The sequence below is a fragment of the Apis mellifera genome, linkage group LG14, assembly GCF_003254395.2.
Source record: "Apis mellifera strain DH4 linkage group LG14, Amel_HAv3.1, whole genome shotgun sequence".
Lineage (NCBI taxonomy): Eukaryota > Metazoa > Arthropoda > Insecta > Hymenoptera > Apidae > Apis > Apis mellifera.
In genome coordinates, this window is record NC_037651.1 from 5,222,911 (window position 1) to 5,241,535 (window position 18,625).

Consider the following 18,625-nt stretch of genomic DNA (forward strand, 5'->3'; position numbering starts at 1 on the left):
TTATACTATATTTACAATATTATTTCGAAACAGATTTTATAATTTTTTAAATAAGTAAAATATCATTTATGAATATATTTTAAGATAAATATTAATATTATTTACAATTTAAATATATAAATATATATAAAATATATAGAAAATATATAGAAAATATTTTGCCAACAATATATCTATACAAAATTGGAAAATTTTAAACAAACAATCAAACAAATTGTATTCTATAGATGAGCGCATGTGCAATTCTTATAGGTATTTTCATTCTCAGTGTTCGCTATACAGTGTTCAAATTCAGACTTTGATCCATAGAGAGGAATGATTTCGTTGTCAGTTTGACGCGCACAAGCGTGCTATTCGTTTGGAGAGTGTTCTGTGTAACAAATTTCTTAGTAATTGTACAATTTCTAATTCCATGTGCATCGCGAAATAAATTATTAATGTTTGTATATAAAACGACGTGGCTTTGGAAAACAAATGAAAATCGTGAAAATAATAAAGATTATAGAATCATTTCTTATTATAATCATTGGTTAATAGTGTTCGCGGAATGTGAATACGAGATCGTTTTTTTTGCAATTATTTAGTCTTCGAATGATAGTTTGAAAAGGAATAACCTCAATTTAGAAAGATTGTAGATATATATTTAGAAATTTATGTAATTGTGAACGATTGCAAGATTTATTGAAGAATCATGAGCGATACACCAAGAGTGGAGTTTGCACTTGGAAGTGAAGTGTCGCTGGAACACTTCTTCAAAAGTAACTTCGCGCGTTCTTTTGTGACCAATTGCCGTGACTCAAAATCATTGGATTATGAGCTTCTTGACAATGCTTTTGATAAAGAAATAGAAACAAACACCAAAAACAATAATTTCTTTTCCCTCGTGAATTTCGAAAATAAAATAACGAATATTGTGGACAATAAACATGTTTTTAATAAGGACAATAGCAACCTTCGAAGAACAAAAGAAGTAAATATTATTTTCTAAATTAATCATATTATTTATATATTTTTCGTTAAATGCAAATATTTTTTTAAATATAAATTATATTACGATAGTATATTGCGATAAATATTATAAAATTTATATTATAAAATTTATAATATAAAATTATTTGTGTGTGTGTGTGCGTGTTTGCGTTAAGAACATTTATATATAAAGTATTTTAGTACAGCAATATTTTTATTTTTTATGTAAATTAACCCTTATATTGATTATTAGTTACATGCTCGGATATGTATGTATGTATGACAAAGATAATTATATTATAATTACTTATGGACTAATAAATATAAAATATTTTTATATATAATTTTAATCCTTATCTATATTTATCTATATTTATGTATAATATTTTCTATTTTACAGAATATTCAATGCTCTACGGATATTAATGAATTGGAGAAGCTAAGAAAAGTAAGTTTATTTTATTTTTTATTGATCATATATTTGTTTCATACTTATATATTTTTATATGTTGCATTATAGTAAAATGTTTATGAAAGTTTGTATGAAATTTTTAATTTTTTTAATAATTAATAATTTTTGTTATATGTATTTACGAAGTAGAAAATGATATTTTCTATAAAAGTATTTTTTTTTCTTTTTTTTTTTATCACATTTTAAAAAAAAGATACATAAATCTTAAAAAAATACATACATCTTAATTACTAGTAAAATTATAATAAATATTATTTTTTGCACATTAGTTCATTAATACTATCCTTTATTTCATATGTCATAGAAATATTATTCAAAATATATATTAATGTACTAATAATTTATATATAATGTACTAATAATTATCCTCACAAATATTAATAACACTAACTATTATCCTATTTTTAAAATCCTAATTTTAAAAATCTATTAAAATTTAATATACTTTTATAAAAATTATATAAAAGTATTTGCTTTATAAATGAAGTTGAATCATAATTGCGCATGCGTGAAGAATTATTTTCATCACTGTCGCTATTTGGCAGCACTGTGATCAGATTTTTCTAACCTGAAAAAAACAACTTTCTTCAGTTAACACTAATATGCCATTTTGATTTTATTTCATTTTATTTCTTCGAAACAATTTTCAAAATTGTGAATCAGTGAGGTCAGTTATTTTATGGTTTCAAAAATAGTGGTTATCTAATTGGAAACGATAGACAGTAATACTGAAAATAAATCAACTTACTAGCTGTATAAATGTTTTGTGAATAACCAGTGAGGTCAGTTATTTTGATATTTCTGTTTTATACTGTTATCCGAATCTTCCAAGAATCATCGCTGATTCTGGGTTATTATTATCATAATCTTATATAATCTTATAAAATTTAAATATATAATTTAAGATGTTGTTGAAAAAAATCATATTTTTAATCGTTTAAATTCAATTTAAAAATATATATAATATTTATTTTTTTCATATATTATATTATTTATTATATAATATTATTTATTATTTATAATTTATTTTATAATTAAATATTAGAAAATATTAAAAATATATATAAATATGTTTATTTCATATATAAATATTTATTATCTAAAGAATAACACTAAAAATAATTAACACTATAAAAATTAATTAAAATTATATATATATATATATACATTTGATATAAAAATATTTAGAATATTTATTATATTTTTAGTGTTATTATAATATTAAATTTCTTTATTGTTTAGAAATTTTTTAAATATAATGTAAATTTAGATTTAAATTTTAAATGTAATGAAATTTAAAACTAAATGTTAGATTAAGTGACTCAATGAAAGATTCAATAGTAAATCTGGTTACATCAGTTTGACCGATAGAAAAGATCCGAGATCTCTAGTTTTACATGATCAATGTCGTATAGAATGTAAAACTTCCGGTATAATTAAATTATATAAAATTAGCAATCCTATTAATTTCTGAATTTTTTTTTTTTATCTATTTTTATATAATATAAAATTACAATATGAATACGAATATCAATTAATTTTACAAGTTTTATTCTTATTAAATTATAAATTTCTGATTCATACACATTTAATATTTATCTATTTTATATTTTTTAAATATTATACTATATTTTAATGAGATTAAAAAATATTTATGATATCAAAAAAAAAAAATAACAAAATTCTTATTTTGTTAGTGCAAATTTTTATTTTTAATATGATTTTTAATATTAAGAGAATTTATTTTTATATTATTATATTACATTATTAATTTTATATATTACATTATTAATATTATATATTATCAATTTTCTTTGATAATTATATAATTTCTAAATTGGTTTAATTATTTCAATATTTTAGCATTAAAGGATTTATAATTTCTTCTATTTTTTTTTTCATTTTTTTAATTTTATTTTTTAAATTAATAATAAATATTTTATTTCTAATATTCAAAATTTCAATTATCAATTATGTGTTTAATTATAAAAAAATAGGATATTGTTTTGCAGAATGTAATTTGAGAATATAGAAAGATGTAAGAGATTTCAAGGTCATGTTTGTTCTGAAAGAACGAGCTTCTATAATTTTTTTTTTATCTTCAGTTTAATATTATAAGGGTATTAAATTAGTTACAACGAATAATCTTTTACATTATGAAAAAATATTATTGAATAATAATTTTTATTGAAGGAATGTTTGAAATAACGACTAGTTATATCAATTTAACCGATTTTAACCTAACTTTTTTATTTATTATATTTATTAATATGGCATCAATTTAAGTATATTAAGTTTTATATATTCGTAACTTTCGAATTTCTAAACTTTTAAATTTTCAGATTCTTTTTAAATTTGAATTTCTATGAAATTTCGATCTCTATTATTCTTTAAATATTAGATCAAAAGATATAAAAATTTTAGTTATTTATAAAAGATACAAATAATTAAACGAAATTAAATTTTGGATGTTTTTAAAGTTTTCATCACGAATGGATGATTGATCGTACTTTTGAGAAAAAGTTTCATCTTTTATTCAGATGAATGCAATGTATATATGTATAGTATAAATGGTGCATCAGTTGAAGTAAGTGTTGTTCATCGAGTAAGTTTTATTGAGCGGAAGTTCGCTCGAGCCCCTTCCGTAATTATCAGTCCAGATACCATACGTTACCAGTTTTGTACCTTTACCCACAAAATACAATAAAACGTGGTTGACGTTGCATGTGTACATTTGCAACGATGACCTGGACGTGTTGTTTCCTTTTTCTGTGATGTCATCATCCTGCTCTTTTTCGATGCTGTGATCACCAGGATGTAAGTATACACGCTTATACATGTCGACCAAAATTGTTCGTTTCCCGTGAAATCTTTTTTTTAATAGCATCACAAAAACATTTTCGTTTATTTTTCTTTCTTTTTTTTTTTTTTCAATGAAAAAAGATATCCGAGTTTTTAAAGTTAAAGTTAACAATTAGAAAACATTATTTTATCGCAGTTTCGAGGTTGAAAAATTTAAATTATTAGATCTTCTATGTTAAATTTTTGTTTTTAAGCTGATTTGGTTTTTATATTCATATATTTTGTTTTACTTTTTGTAATTTTTAGTAAAATGTATATACTATTTTAAATAAAAAAATAAGATTATTAATTAGAAGGTATATGAAAACAAAAACAAATATCATAAAATAATTTTTTTTTAAATTATATTATCGCATTTGTTTTCAAAGATCTATCTCTAAAGAATTAATTAATAATCAAATCGAGTCTGTGTAATAATTAAAATCAGTCCTGTCCGTGAGAAGTTTCCAAAATAAGAGAAAATCTTTGCATATAAAATCATTTGGAAATTTTATAATGGCGATTGTAAATTTAAGAATCTGAATTGTGAAATTTCTAAGGATCTTATTATTCGTGATTGGAACACTCGTAGAAAGTTCACATTTCCCAAGTGATATTCTCAACGAGTTCAAAGTGCAACGCACGTAATTTTTCTTTTCAATCCAAATATTGTGTCGGTTTTTGAAAACTTTCGAGTTTATTGAACCACATTTTATAAATTATAAACATAAATTTTACATATATATGTATATATCTCGATATTTAATTTTAAATATCGACATCATTCTAATTTCTTGAATATCATTCAATAATAAATGTCAATACAAATATTAATGTTTGAAATAATTGAATAACATTTGAATATTAAATTGTTTAAAAAAAAATACAAAATTTATACAAGATAAAAAATTTGAAGGATAAAAAAATGATAAAATATTTAAATTAAAACGTTTGGAAATCAATGTATTAATAAGTAGTTTAGTATAATAAAATAAGTTCACGCGAAATATAAAAAAAAATCCAGTAGTATTTAATATTTAACATCATCGGTTGATAACTACCGGAAGAATTTGATTAATGGTTTGTTCATTAACGAGCGGCACGGATAGAAACGGGAAAGGCTACCTAGTTGTCCACGGCTCTGGAATAATGATCATCCTGCAAGGATTGAGCCAGGACAAATTATCGTATGCAACGATACCTAACCTGCGTGCCCTGCGCACGCTGTTTCATTAGAAAATGCATACGAACTTACTACGTACTTACTACTATCCATTATATATACCGATACTATGTTCCTTTCCCGTGATGTATGAACCGCGAGCAGAGAGGCACGCTTTCGCTCGTCTACAATCGTATATATTCCCGTTGTGAAAATCCGTTTGGGTCAAATCTTCCTTCTTCTTTACCTGATCCAGGATATTATAATGAGAAATTTTTATTATTTCTTCCAAGCTCGAAAGTGTCTTCCAAGCAAGTGAAATTTCTATTGTTATAAATGACAAAACTTGCCGTGTATTAAACTTTTATTCACGCGTGAATATTCTTCGATTAATAATCAATATTATTCTTGATAAATTTTTCAACTATGAAATTTAAATCACGTTTTAGGATATATAAATATGTTTGAGTAATTTTTTCTTCATATTGAGAATTCTAGAATTAATGATTTCTATAAATATATGTTCTTATATATAATAATATTCTATGTATTCTTTGATCGTTTATCGTCAGAAGAGTTGATTTCAGGATTGATAATGTACGATTTTTTCTTTTAATTTTCAAATACATTAATTGTAAATCTAACTAATACCGAATGAATATCTTAAGTCGTTCTACGTATATATATTTCAACACATTTCACTTTTCCGCCATTCCGATGTTCTTCTGGTACCTGTACGTAGGTAAAACTGGTCTAAAATAACAGAGAGCTTTGTTCGCCAACGATTTGCGAACAAGTCGATGAATAGCTCGACTCTTCGACCGCTGTTCTTTGATCCTTTCTACAGGCAAGGTGGGGATTAGGTCTTGTCGTGGAGTTGGCAATAGCCGATTCCTCATGCAAATGGTACAGTTATAGGCAAAAGTTTAGGGGCACGGATTCTTAATTGCGAGGTTATACAGGCTTCTATAGGTTTATTGGTCATTTTCTTTACGTAAAATTTCCTTTGGCAAATTACTTGAGGCTATTTGCCTGGAATGCAATAAAATATAAGATGTACAGTGAGACGAAAATTTAAAATTTTAAGGAATTTTATTTATTGGACACTGCGAATACAAAAATATTTAAAGAAATTATTTTCAATCTATTAGATTATTGCAAGAATCCATTTTAATCTCTAACATTATTTATTAATATATATTACTCATTTCCTCTTCCTATTCCATTTTGCTTTTTTACATTTTACATTGATCTATATATATATATATCCTTTTAATTCTTCTTTTACATTTATCAAATCGTGTTGACAAACATTGAATCTAATTTCTTTACTTTTTTAAAGAGACGATATTGTTCTTTCAATATATGTATTACAATCGTTCTCAACTCGCCTCCATCTCTCCATCTCTCGTGTACATTGTACTGAATAGAATTGTTCGGCTGACAATTGAAGTCAGCGAATTACTCTCTAATTACTAATAGAAGCTTGCAATGGAGTCGATTACTCGACAAAAAGGGTGGGGATGCGTACACATAGAAAACTCGATTACCGCTCAAAGCGGAAGTTAGAAGTTTTAAAAGTTTCAATAAATATTCACTTTTGAAATTTCGAAACATCTACTCGAATATTTTTTATTCATTTTTTTCCCTTTATATATATGTTTGTTTATGAAATGGTGCTGCGTTATTTTTGTACGTGAATCATTCATTGTGGATGCGGCATTAAGACGCCTAGAACGAGGTGAACTCTGAGGTCGTTTTCTCACGCTCTTCGTCGAAGCTTGGGCGAAGCTCTCTTTCTCTCATTTTCTCTGTATTTCTCTCGCCATCTATTTCCATCTGGCGAGCGTAAAAAAGGCGACTGGAATTTCGCGCCGCCCGTGATTCTAATTCTTCGCCTGTCTATATTCCTTTCGCCATCGCACCATTATGATACAGACTTTAAATACGGCCTAATACCAGCGCGTTATTCCTTTCACGCTGTTTATACAGTGGCTCTTTCTATCTACCGATTCTATTATCATAATTGTTACAGCCGTATAGTCATGTTTGTTGTAATTTAATCTCTAGTATATAAAATAAGACGAGATTATTTACCAACCGAGAAAAGCTAAGTCAAGTTTTTTTTGTTATTTGATATGTATCCAATCGACCAATTTAAATATATCTTATCGAATTTAATTAGATAACGTAGGGAAATAGTATTAAAGAATCGAGAGTTTTGTTTACTTAATATCTAATACATGCGTGAAACATTTTATTTAACGTTTTATTTTGAAATTAATAATAATTCAAATTATAGTAAAAACATACGTATTAGATTGATAAAATATTTTTATATGCATATTTTTATTAGAAATGGTGTTTCGAAAGAGGTTAAGAAATACATTTCGAGGGAATTGAACGATTAATCGAGTTTCTTTTCTTTCGTTCTCTTTCGAGCAACAGCTGTCGCGTCTCGATCCCCCTTCGATCCAAAATTAATCTAAAAATTGCGCAAGCCGTTTAGAAGAGACGGAAGCAGTTCGTTCTTCTAATCTTCTTCTGGAACGGTTTAACACGCGTTGGGTCATCGCGAAGCGACCCACGTGCTGCGAACGGAATGTCATGCGAAATCAGCGTGACACTAAATTGCCCGTTAAATCGTGTAGGAACGAAAGAAACGATAGACTATGGTGAGATGAACTGTGCAAAAAACGTATGAAACGAAGAAAATATAGAAGAGGAAAGGTAAGGAATAAGAAAAAAAAAAAAGTAGGTAAAAAGGAGACGATTATAGTGAAAGAATGTCACTAGGAATGGAAGGATTGTATTCGTGGAATTTTACGCGTACAATTCGTACAAAATCGAAAGAAACCGGTTAATCGAATAGCGAAGAATAAAATGGAAGGACAGAAAATGGTGATTCTGGCAGGGAAGGAAGTATAAAAGAAAGGAGGAATCGCGTGCGCTTAGTGTTTCAAAGTAAAGGAATGTGGAATGTTAGGGATGTAGAAGATGCTCAAGGCCGAGAGTTAGGTACAGAATTAGATTCCAGCATACCGTGTTTTTTCTATCTTTTTTCTGAGTTTGTTGATTCGTTTCTTCGCGAAACTGATGATGATCGTTCTGAAATCACGAAACAAGACACGTTATCGTAGCTTTTTATAAGTTTTAATTATTGCTTTCGATAATTGGCGATGTTTAAATTTAACGCGATTGTTAATATTTAATGTTTGGGATACGATAGACGTTTAAATATCGCGCGCATTTGGAGCGCCGATAGAGCGCGTAATTTAAAATCCGCGGGTAATTTTTGAATTATCTTAAAAGATATAAGATGTATAACTTATCATTATTGGACAAAATCTTTAATGATCACGTAGAAAAGATATTGAAATGTTATCCAAATTAAAATTTTGAATATTTTTTTTATTTTTCTCTTATACTTGACCCTGTATGATTCATCGAGGAAATAATGTTACGTGAACGCTGATCTTTTAACTGTTAACTTTACATTTAAAAAATTCGATTTAGCATAATTTCTATTTTTTTTCTTATGCGAAATTATGATCGATAACAAGTAATAAACGTTTATGACGAATCATAAAGAGGAATCGGTAAAGTCATCAAGGAAATTATAGAACGTGCGAAACGGTTTGTCGAATGATACATGCATAACTGTAAAATTCCAAGTCGTTCGAATGTTTCCGATCTCACGAGGATGAGATCGCTTAACTCGTATTGGAAGTCATGCAGAGACATACGAGTACAACTGTATGTAATATCATACTCTAGGAACGTCCACGGTCCAACGATCTTAATATTAAATATCATATCGTAAAATACGCTTGGCAAGAATATCGTGGAATCGGGTACAAGGGGAGATCCTTGCCGCGTTTTATAGAAAGAATCATTCACGTTTGATTAGTAACTCCCTAGAAGCTTAAGAATCTCTAAGAGAAAATTACGTAAATGAATGTGCTTTGATCAAAACATTTTATAAAACATAATTTACTGTGTAATAAAACATGATTTACTATGTATAAATTTGTAGAAAATTAATCTTCAAATTATATTTATTTGTAATTGTTTTTACATGCTTACATGTGCTATTTAATCATTTGGTTATTTTTGTTATTAATCGCTAGGGATTTAAAAATCATTCTATATTAAAATTAAAAATTAATCTATATACGATTCTTGTATATTCTAGGGAATTTTTGTTTGTTTTTTAATTATAACAAAAAGTTTACCATTGAAATATTATCGTTACTTTCAGAAGAAAGTTTTATCAAAATGATTTTGATAACTCCAATTTTCAGAGACTTCTGAATAACGTAGAATTTATATTGTTAGACAAACTAAAAGTTGCACTCGAATCTTTTTCGAGTATTCGTGGATTAAAGAATTTCAACTTGTAATAGGTTAATGACGAAAGTTTATCAGTGTTTCGCTTTTAAACGGAGTATCGATGAAGAGCGTGTATAAGCTTCAATTCGAAAGAAGATTTTTTTTACGTTAGAAACTGCGGTCGATGTATCGAGGAAAGTTTGCCGACTGCAATTTCCTTCGCAGACGAACGTATTTTCCGCACCACTGAATTCCTCCTTCCACGCGCAATTCCATGTTTCACGATCCTTTCGTTCGCGAAAGGAAGAAGAAAATGTTTTCGTAGACTGCAAAAGCCGCGTTTTCAACATCCGCGAGGAAAAAGGAGAAGCATATCGAATTTCTATAGAACTGAGAAGTCTATAGTTGATCGGCTCTGATCGTGTTCCAAATGGAACGTCATTCAGAGGAAGACATTCATTCATTCATTCATTCAAAGACGAAAAAAGATTCTCGACTTTAATCCACTTGGAAATTAAACGCCACTTGATTTAAAGTTTGAAGGATCAGGGATGTTAATAAACTTTGGAATGAAATTATTTTCTCGAAGCTCTTGTATCTTTGAGTTATCACACTTTTTCTTTATCTTTGAGATTTTTTAATCGTTATATATTTGAATTCTTTAATTTTTGCACGTATTCATAAATTATAGAATGTGTGTCAATTTCGAAATCTTTAAACTTTGTTGAATTTTTGAATTTTTTTAAAAATTTTTAAATTTCAGCTATAATAATGTATTATTTTGTTATATTGTTCCAATTTTTATTATAAAACAGACGCGTGGAGCAATCGGTTAATTAACTCGAAGCTTTTCATCGTCTGAGAATTCAATTTACTTTCAATTATGGTTTCCTTTATAGCAATTTGTAAGATATACCAATCAATTTCTTCATTGGTTAATTATTATTGATTAAAACAACGAATGTGTTACATTTTACAAATTATCCGTAACATGTTTGGATTCTATTTACATATGAGTCAGATAAAATATCATAATGTTATTGAAAATCATTCTCACAGTTTATATCTGATCTTCTTAGCTGCCATTCTTTAAATAATTCACACTATTAAACACACTTGCGTTCATTTTTTTCTTTATCTTTTCGATTTATTTTTTAATTTTATCGTATTTCCTATCATAACTTTCTCTAGAATCCTGAATACTGTCATTTTAATTACTCTTGTTTTTTGTTTATTCTTCGTTATTTCATTACTTTCATTCTTGGAAATAAAACTTCGATTTTACTTTCATATATGTAAAATTTATAATATTAAATATCATTATTAGCTTGATACACGGATTATGTTAAAATCTAAAAATACTTAGAAAAAGAAAATTTTTTCCTTCAAATATATTTAAACAACTTTTTTTCTTTATTCCATTCTTTTTTTTCTTTTTTTAGTACTAAAAAACTAAAGACTCGTAAAAAAGATTGCGTAAGAAGCAGAGAGCCGTGTGCGTTTCGCTCTCTAAAAAAAGAAAATTCCGATGAAAAATGTTATCATTATGTTTAGATGTTTAAATTCATCGTTCCTCGGTAAAGGAACCGGCGATTTTATGATTCATCGACCTCGTGATTAGTATTCCACATCTGCGTGTCGCTACATCTTATTGTCCGTGGAAATTACATTTTACGCGAGTGTCATACCGATGTGCAAATTCGATGATTTGATGCACCATGAATATACAGGCTCTTCTAGTATACAAAACACGTAATTATACACTTTAATTCGAACATCGTCCCGATGCCCTGTTCGGAAATCGAAGAATTATTCGGACAGAATATCTGAGATACAATGCTTCTAATTTTGAAATTTAAAAGGAAAATTAGGAATTTAAAATTCTATAAAATTTAAAAAATTTAACAATTTATAAATTTTAAGATTATTTCCATGAAATAGATTTAAAATATTTTCTAAGATTTAGGTTAGAATTCAAGTAAGTAGTAGAATTAAATTAAGTAATAAATGTTTTTTTTTAAATATTTTTATTACCCATAAATATTTATTTCTTTTCAATATACTTGAATCTTATTCTTCAATCTCTTTATTATATTTAGCCCAATATTATATAAGATCGATCAAACACAAAACTAGTTTCAACATAACCTCTTCTTCAATTCACCATAAACACAGTAACATATTTCCACCAAGGGTTTTCTTACTTAAGCTTCCATTGATGTACTTTTTCTGGAACAATGATCGGAATATTAATTATAGTACTTCTCGTTTCCAATAATTCCCCGTGTGTATTTTATCAGTGAAAAATCTCGCCGTAAGAAAAATCGTCGATGAGCGAATACGATTACCACTGGTATTATTTGTTTTAATAATCAACCGAACGATAAAATCGACGAAACGCGCACGTTCGGCCACGATCGTTCTTCATCGGTGATATTCGGAGAGGCGGGAAAAGGAACATCGTAGCGAAGATTTCTTTCGCGATCTTCGAGTATGCAGCGGTAACCACGGCGGAAATGGAAAGAGAGCATGGCGAGGGACGAGAAAAAGAGAGAGAGGAATAAAAAAGGAAAAAAGAAAAATAATTCGAGTATTCCAACAAGAAGATGGGAACGGATCTTCCTAGCGAAACATCGTCTGCACATTACCAGTCGGTTGGACCTCTTTCTCTCTCTCTGTATTCGTTTGACTGGAATGCACCAAAAATAAATTTGACGGCGGAGGTGCGCCATTTTGGAATCACCCCTTAATGCATTTGTCTCTCCTCCTCGCACATTTGTCTTCTTCCTCTCTTTCTTATTCTTGCACGGCTTCATTCTGTCATATATTTTCTAGATCGTATCACGTTTCTGATTCCTCCGCGATCATGCGTTTTAAATCAGTTGCACTGGATTTCGTTTCACGTTCAGGCATAAATCTTTTGAAAATCATTCTCAATCAGCTATACTTTTTTTCTTAATTTTTATTATCGGTGCTATCATAATCCGTTTCATTTTACGAGTGTTGTTTAATTTTCTATTTGTAATTTGTATTTAGTTTTTACAAATTTTTTCTTTGTTTTACATGTACATATATTCACTTGGAAAATAAATATTTGTACAGTTTTACAATCTTGAAGGATAAAATTAATATGTTATATAATTCCTAAAAGTTAAATAAAATCTTGATTATTAAATTAAATTATAGGACTAGGTTACAATCTGGAACAAAAATTAAATTGAAAAGTTAATATTCGTTGCAAAAATTGATTGAAAAGAAGACTTAAAACAACAAGTTTTATTCTAAATCTTCTTAATTGGTTTTTTCATACATACACTATAGAATCTTACACCCCATGGGTTGCACCCTCTTCACCCTCGCTCAAGGCAGGATTTCCTTTAGACGTTTCTGTCCTAGGGGATCTTTATTCATTTTACCTGAAATGTTTTTTAGTATTATTATATTGTATATTAATAAAATATACTAATAAACTATTAAAAAAAATAAAATAATACAAAATATCGTACAAAAAATCGAAATAAAAAAGATATAAATTATAAAATTGTTTAGTATAATTTTTTAATAAAAAGATTTAGTTAAAATTTAATTGTTTTTAAAATAAATTTAATATTCGAATTATTATTATTAAAAATCATCTCTTTGTTGATAATATCATTAGTTAGTGATAATAATATTATCTAAGTAGTAGATGGCTATTAGGTACAAAGAGGTAGCTAGTGTGTACAAGTAGAAACGAAGAAATACTGAATAATTCAGGCAGTGACCGTAGCGAGTGACGTCATGATAGTATTCAGCCAGTGGACGGTTCAAGCTGAGCGACCATGCGGAACCCCATCCGCTTAGGTCCCTAACTGAAAATTTCAACTTTCTGTACAAATTCCCTTATGTGGCTTTCGATTCTCGACACTGAAAGAAACCCTAGTTAAAGAAACCATAGACAAAACATCGTCCTAACCTCTTTTGCGATACCATTTTATTTAATTTTAAAAACATTAAAAAACATTACCAGTTTTTTTGCGATTCTGCAATTAGAGAAATCAACGCATGATTCCATCATATATGAATTTATTTAATAATTTATGATGCATAAAATGTGATTTATGATGTTTATTTATGATTATTGTTGATTTATGATGAGTGGTTGGAGATAAATATTTTATCAGGTAAAGGTTTACATCTATAGAGACTAATAAGAAAAAATTGTTTTTATGTTAGAATAAATAAGAAGGGAAATTAGGACTTGGCTTGTTTTATCTTTTTGCATGATATCTTTTTACATATCAACTAAATAATTATTTAATTTGAAATTAACAAATGATAAATTTATGTTAAATAGGATAATAGTAATTGATATCAATTTTAACAAATATAATAAAATGCAATTCAAAACATTCAAAATTGTTTTCCTTAAAATTGTAACTTTTAGGTTATGTCATCATTCTGCAAACAAACGATATTGTAGGTTAGTGATTCTAGCGTTAAATGAGTCAGTATTTAAAAGTTTTCGAAATATTTAGCAATTTTACTTCAATCATTGATAAGAGTAAATTTCTGGCGATGACTTTAATGACAACGACAGTTAGAATGCATGGCGACCGATTCAAATGATAAACACATGATTCTTTCAACATCTCGCGCGTCCTGGCTTCGTTATCAAGCATGGCCCATCGCCGGATATCTCGCAATCCCGTACCGTATTTTTCCCGCCATTGTATGGAAATGTCAGAAACCTCGTGTTTCTTCGAACTTCTTTTATTCCCGTCCTCCGCGACTCGACCACCGAAAAGAAAGAAATATGTAAATGTTACAAAAAGGCCCATTTGAATATTAGTATCACATCGATGTGATATTTTTGAAGCAACTATTCATAGTTGTTTAAGCATTTATTTAATGATAATTTCATGATTGAAATGAAATAAATGTTGAATATTAATTACAGTTATTATTATACTTTAAATTTATTATCAAAGTATTATTTTAAATAAAATATATCATTATGGAAAAACAATGTTCACATAATAAACAGACATATTCTAACGTTTGATTCGTGTTCACTCCACCGTGTGAAAATCTCCTACGCAAGGTGAAACCTTGTATTAACGCGTGTATACATATACATCGTACCATGCTTTTTTTACTGTTTTGAAACGATTATTACGTTCAGGAAAGTCGTTCGAGAGTCCGGACACTTTCCTCGTTAAATATAAATATATCAAAAGTTAGAAATTTAATATAAAAAATAACTAATTTTACTATTTTTTGTTTCAGCAATGCCAAACACTGATAGAAGAGAATCAAAAATTACAGAACGCTTTAACAAGCAATCAAATACCTCATGTACAAGTGATCGACAGTGTTTTCCTTCAGACACAGGTTGAAACATTGCAATGGCAGTTAAAACAGGTTTGTATTCAATCGTGAACAACGTTTAACATACTTGATTTACAAGAGGAAATTGTTGATGTCCTCGACCAGATTACCTTATTCCCATTTCTCGAATACTTTATGTTTGACTTTGAAAAAAATATTCAAGTATTATTTTTGGTATTATTTTATTTTACGTGAAAAAATTTTAAATTTTAATCAAACATATATAAGCAATTGTATGAGCAAAACTGTAAAAAATAATAAATAAAATTCAAATGTGATATAAATAAAAATATTATTATAGATATTAAATATTTAATAAAATGAAGAAATATTTATTTGGAAAAAATATTACAGACAGAGGCGAATAGACAAATGTACCGTTCTTTAATGGAGCAAGTGGTGCGTTTCTTAGATCGGGCTCGCAAAAGCTTGGATATTCTTCATGAGAAGAATAATCTCAAAGATAAGAATTCAATGGGACGAGTTCCACGTAGCCGTAGTGTTCATGCTGTTCATGCGGATTCCTCGCCGAATCGCGCTGTTTCAGCAACATCTTCTTCTCATTTCATGAGGGCGAAATCAGTCACACAAATCTCACCATGTACCACGAGCTATCGTGAATTTACCTGGTCAATGCTTCGTAGAAATGATCCGACACATTGCACTCCTCCACGTAATAAATCTCAAGATCTTAATAATTCTCATGACGGTATTATTTATAGAAGACCCAAACAATCAGAGATTGATCCGAATGATGTACCACCTGAAAAATTATCTCAAGAAGCATTCAGGTTAGTAACAATATACTTTTTTGAAATAATTTTATATATAACTATTATTGATATTTTAAAATAATATAAATTAATTGTTTCAGGTTAATGAGGACCGTTCAATCGTTGCTATCAATGAGAGAGCCCGATCTTTTTAGGATTCTGTCGATAGAAAATAATTCTCCTTCGCCTATAGATCATTATCGTCATAATAATCATCACAACGAAATATCATTATCATTGCAAAATGGTAGTTTTATAAATTCCACGAGTTTACGGGAAGATGACACCTATAATAAACGTTCCAATTGCAATCATGGAAATGAATTGAACAATACTGATAATGATAATAGAATCTGTTTTTTTAAATCATCATCGAACATTACAGAAATTGATCAAAATTTGCAGAATCTTCTTCCTGGTATTAGAAGATCTCTCGATGCCACTTCACTTAATTCAGGAAGTAGTAAAACCACTGAAGAAGAGGATGTACTTTCAAATAATAATAATTGCTTTAATGTTTCTATGCCAAATGATCATATTTTCTCATGTACGCCAACATCGACGCCAAATAAGCATGATAGAAAAGCAGAAAAGGAGAATGACAAGTCTTCGAAATCAAAGCCAGCTGCTAGTGTAAGCAGTGTTGAAGATGAAAGTGGATTTTCTTCCATGAGTTCTTTTCAAGAAATTGGTTTACCTAATGCATTATCAATTTCTCCTATAAAAGGTTATCAGGAAGTGGGTTTACCTGAGATATCTGTAGAAAAAGCCAGGCATCGTAGATGGTCGTCAACTCCAGCTGAAATCCAAGCTCTTTTTAATAAACAGCGTAATAGTTTTATCTCCCAAACTGCCACCGAATCTTTAAGTGTTTGGGTTTAAATGATTCTACGAGCGATATACATACTTTCTAAACGAGATAGCTCTGGTGAATGTACTTCTGGTACGTTAAAATGTGAACGAACAGATGATCAAACATAGATAGTACAATAGTATTTATATAACGTAATTCTTTTTCTTCTTCTCTTTTCTTTTAGAAAAAAATTCTTCATTCAATTTATATCTTATTTGTTTTTTTTTTTCAGTAAATTTTAACTTTCAAAAAAAAAAAAAAATTTTAAAACAATTTAGGATAATTGATAAAAAATAATATAAACAATTAATATATTATTTTAAAATATTTTTCCATTTCTCATTTATTTAATATTGATTTTTTAAGTTTGATGCAATAAGAAAAGAAAAACAAATTTTATCAGAGCTTTGTTAGAAGGTTAATATGTATGTAAGTATAGTTAGTATTTTTACATTTAATACATTTAATTTAATAGGAGAAATGTACATAATTCTTGATAGTTATGTGCAAAATATTTTATAAAAAATATCTTTAACATTTGTATTATCAAAAATAGTTGACAAACATATCAAATATTAATATGTTATATTAATATTATACTTTTTAGATACTTAAAAATATGTCAAACAATTTCAATTTCCACAACAGTGTTCAATTTTGTACTTAAAAGTATTATTATCACACAAGTCATTAAAAGTGTACTCTGTTTTTGTTTTCATGAATTTGTATATAAAGCATGATATAAGTATAGTAAACTATTGAGCATTCAATGTTTTGAAAGTTTTTTTTTTTAACCATAAAACAATTATTTGTAATCATATAATTATTAGATTTTTATTTATTATCATTTATAACTGCTTTGATAATTCTGATCTGTTTCAAATATGTATTTCTCAATTTAATTTTCATTTCATGTGACAGATCAATTTGATCAACAATATATTTATTAATTCTAATAATTTTACATTTTTTCTGTAATTCTTATACATCTTATTTTCATTATTTAGCAACAAATCTATCATTATTTTTTGTTATGTACAGCGTATATCAAAAAATTATCTAAAATTATTTACATTCTGTAAGATGTATTGCAATCAATTATAATCAATTGTTTATTGTTAACAATCTACAAATAATAAAAAAGAATCTCTTTAAATTCAAAAAGAAAAATGAATGATATCCTTTTTGATTTGAATCACAATTAACACTGAATTAACAAATTCACAAAGAAAATCTAATAGAAAAAAAATAAGAAAAATTATGTATCGTTTATATCATCGTACTTGAAAGTTTGCATTCGTATAATTTGAAATAATAAAAAAGAAAAAAAACATAGCAAGATTGAAGATTTCACGAAAACTGCTGATGATGGTCAAGAAACCATGTTATAAAGAAGGGGGAGGGCGGATGAATGCGCGCGCATCGCGATAAGGCAGAAGTACAGACAGTGTTCGTTATCAGAACGGCAGGCGTCGTTCACTTGTTCGCGAGTCGGTCCAGAGGGTAGCCAGGAGATTGCGCCACTAACCGATCCACTTTTAGATTGATTTTCAAGAACACCGTGCACTGGGTAGCGCTCCGCGTTTATTTTAACGTGGCCAGAGTGTTCGAACGGGCCGCGACCGTCTCGGGTGATAGTAGAAACAGCGTGACGAGGTGAGAGGTTTGGGTGCGGGCGCCTTTTCTCTCTGCCGGTCTGGAAGAACGTCATTTAATTGTGTCCCACGGGAGGCACATCGTTCTCGTTGCCTGCGTGCTCGTTGTTATTACTTTGTTACATTCGTGTGTGTGCTGTTTCTGCTCGGCGTACACACTTTTAGTTTCCGTGTATACACGTAGAAAGTCTATCTATA

The 18,625-nt window shown here is 28.3% G+C and overlaps 2 protein-coding genes across 6 annotated transcripts; one reads left to right on the plus strand and one right to left on the minus strand.

Moving 5' to 3' along the window:
- Nucleotides 1-321: 321 nt before the first annotated feature.
- On the plus strand, nt 322-18,410 carry LOC100576615 (J domain-containing protein DDB_G0295729). 3 transcript variants are annotated; one of them, XM_006560244.3, is made up of 6 exons: nt 322-970; nt 1,370-1,417; nt 15,045-15,179; nt 15,501-15,937; nt 16,021-16,552; nt 16,647-16,820. In XM_006560244.3, exons 1-6 carry the CDS (start codon nt 692-694, stop codon nt 16,680-16,682), a joined length of 1,467 nt encoding a protein of 488 aa, XP_006560307.1. In that variant the 5' UTR covers nt 322-691; the 3' UTR covers nt 16,683-16,820. The 3 variants fall into 3 exon arrangements, with proteins under 3 accessions (XP_006560307.1, XP_003249647.1, XP_016771674.1); XM_003249599.4 differs by having other exon boundaries at nt 16,021-18,410; XM_016916185.2 differs by lacking the exons at nt 322-970; nt 1,370-1,417 and adding an exon at nt 8,004-8,174 and having other exon boundaries at nt 16,021-18,410.
- On the minus strand, nt 12,936-15,038 carry LOC100576767. Of its 3 annotated transcripts, none has more exons than XR_003306061.1 (2): nt 13,521-15,038; nt 12,936-13,192 (listed from the first exon to the last, which is right to left on the minus strand). XR_003306061.1 is itself a non-coding variant. In XM_026445131.1 (2 exons), the coding sequence occupies exons 1-2, from the start codon at nt 14,594-14,596 to the stop codon at nt 13,184-13,186; spliced, it is 303 nt and encodes a 100-aa protein (XP_026300916.1). In that variant the 5' UTR covers nt 14,597-15,038; the 3' UTR covers nt 12,940-13,183. The 3 variants fall into 3 exon arrangements, 2 of the variants coding, with proteins under 2 accessions (XP_026300916.1, XP_003249650.2); XM_026445131.1 differs by having other exon boundaries at nt 12,940-13,192; nt 14,303-15,038; XM_003249602.4 differs by lacking the exon at nt 12,936-13,192 and having other exon boundaries at nt 14,160-14,216; nt 14,303-15,038.
- Nucleotides 18,411-18,625: the final 215 nt, after the last annotated feature.

Bases quoted from the DNA above. Each gene is read 5' to 3' on its own strand.
- LOC100576767 (XM_003249602.4), bottom strand. From the start codon at position 14,596: ATGGGCCTTTTTGTAACATTTACATATTTCTTTCTTTTCGGTGGTCGA.
- LOC100576615 (XM_003249599.4), top strand. From the start codon at position 692: ATGAGCGATACACCAAGAGTGGAGTTTGCACTTGGAAGTGAAGTGTCG. The intron at 971-1,369 runs GTAAATATTATT...TCTATTTTACAG, and splicing joins ACCTTCGAAGAACAAAAGAA to AATATTCAATGCTCTACGGA. The intron at 15,180-15,500 runs GTTTGTATTCAA...AAAATATTACAG, and splicing joins TGCAATGGCAGTTAAAACAG to ACAGAGGCGAATAGACAAAT.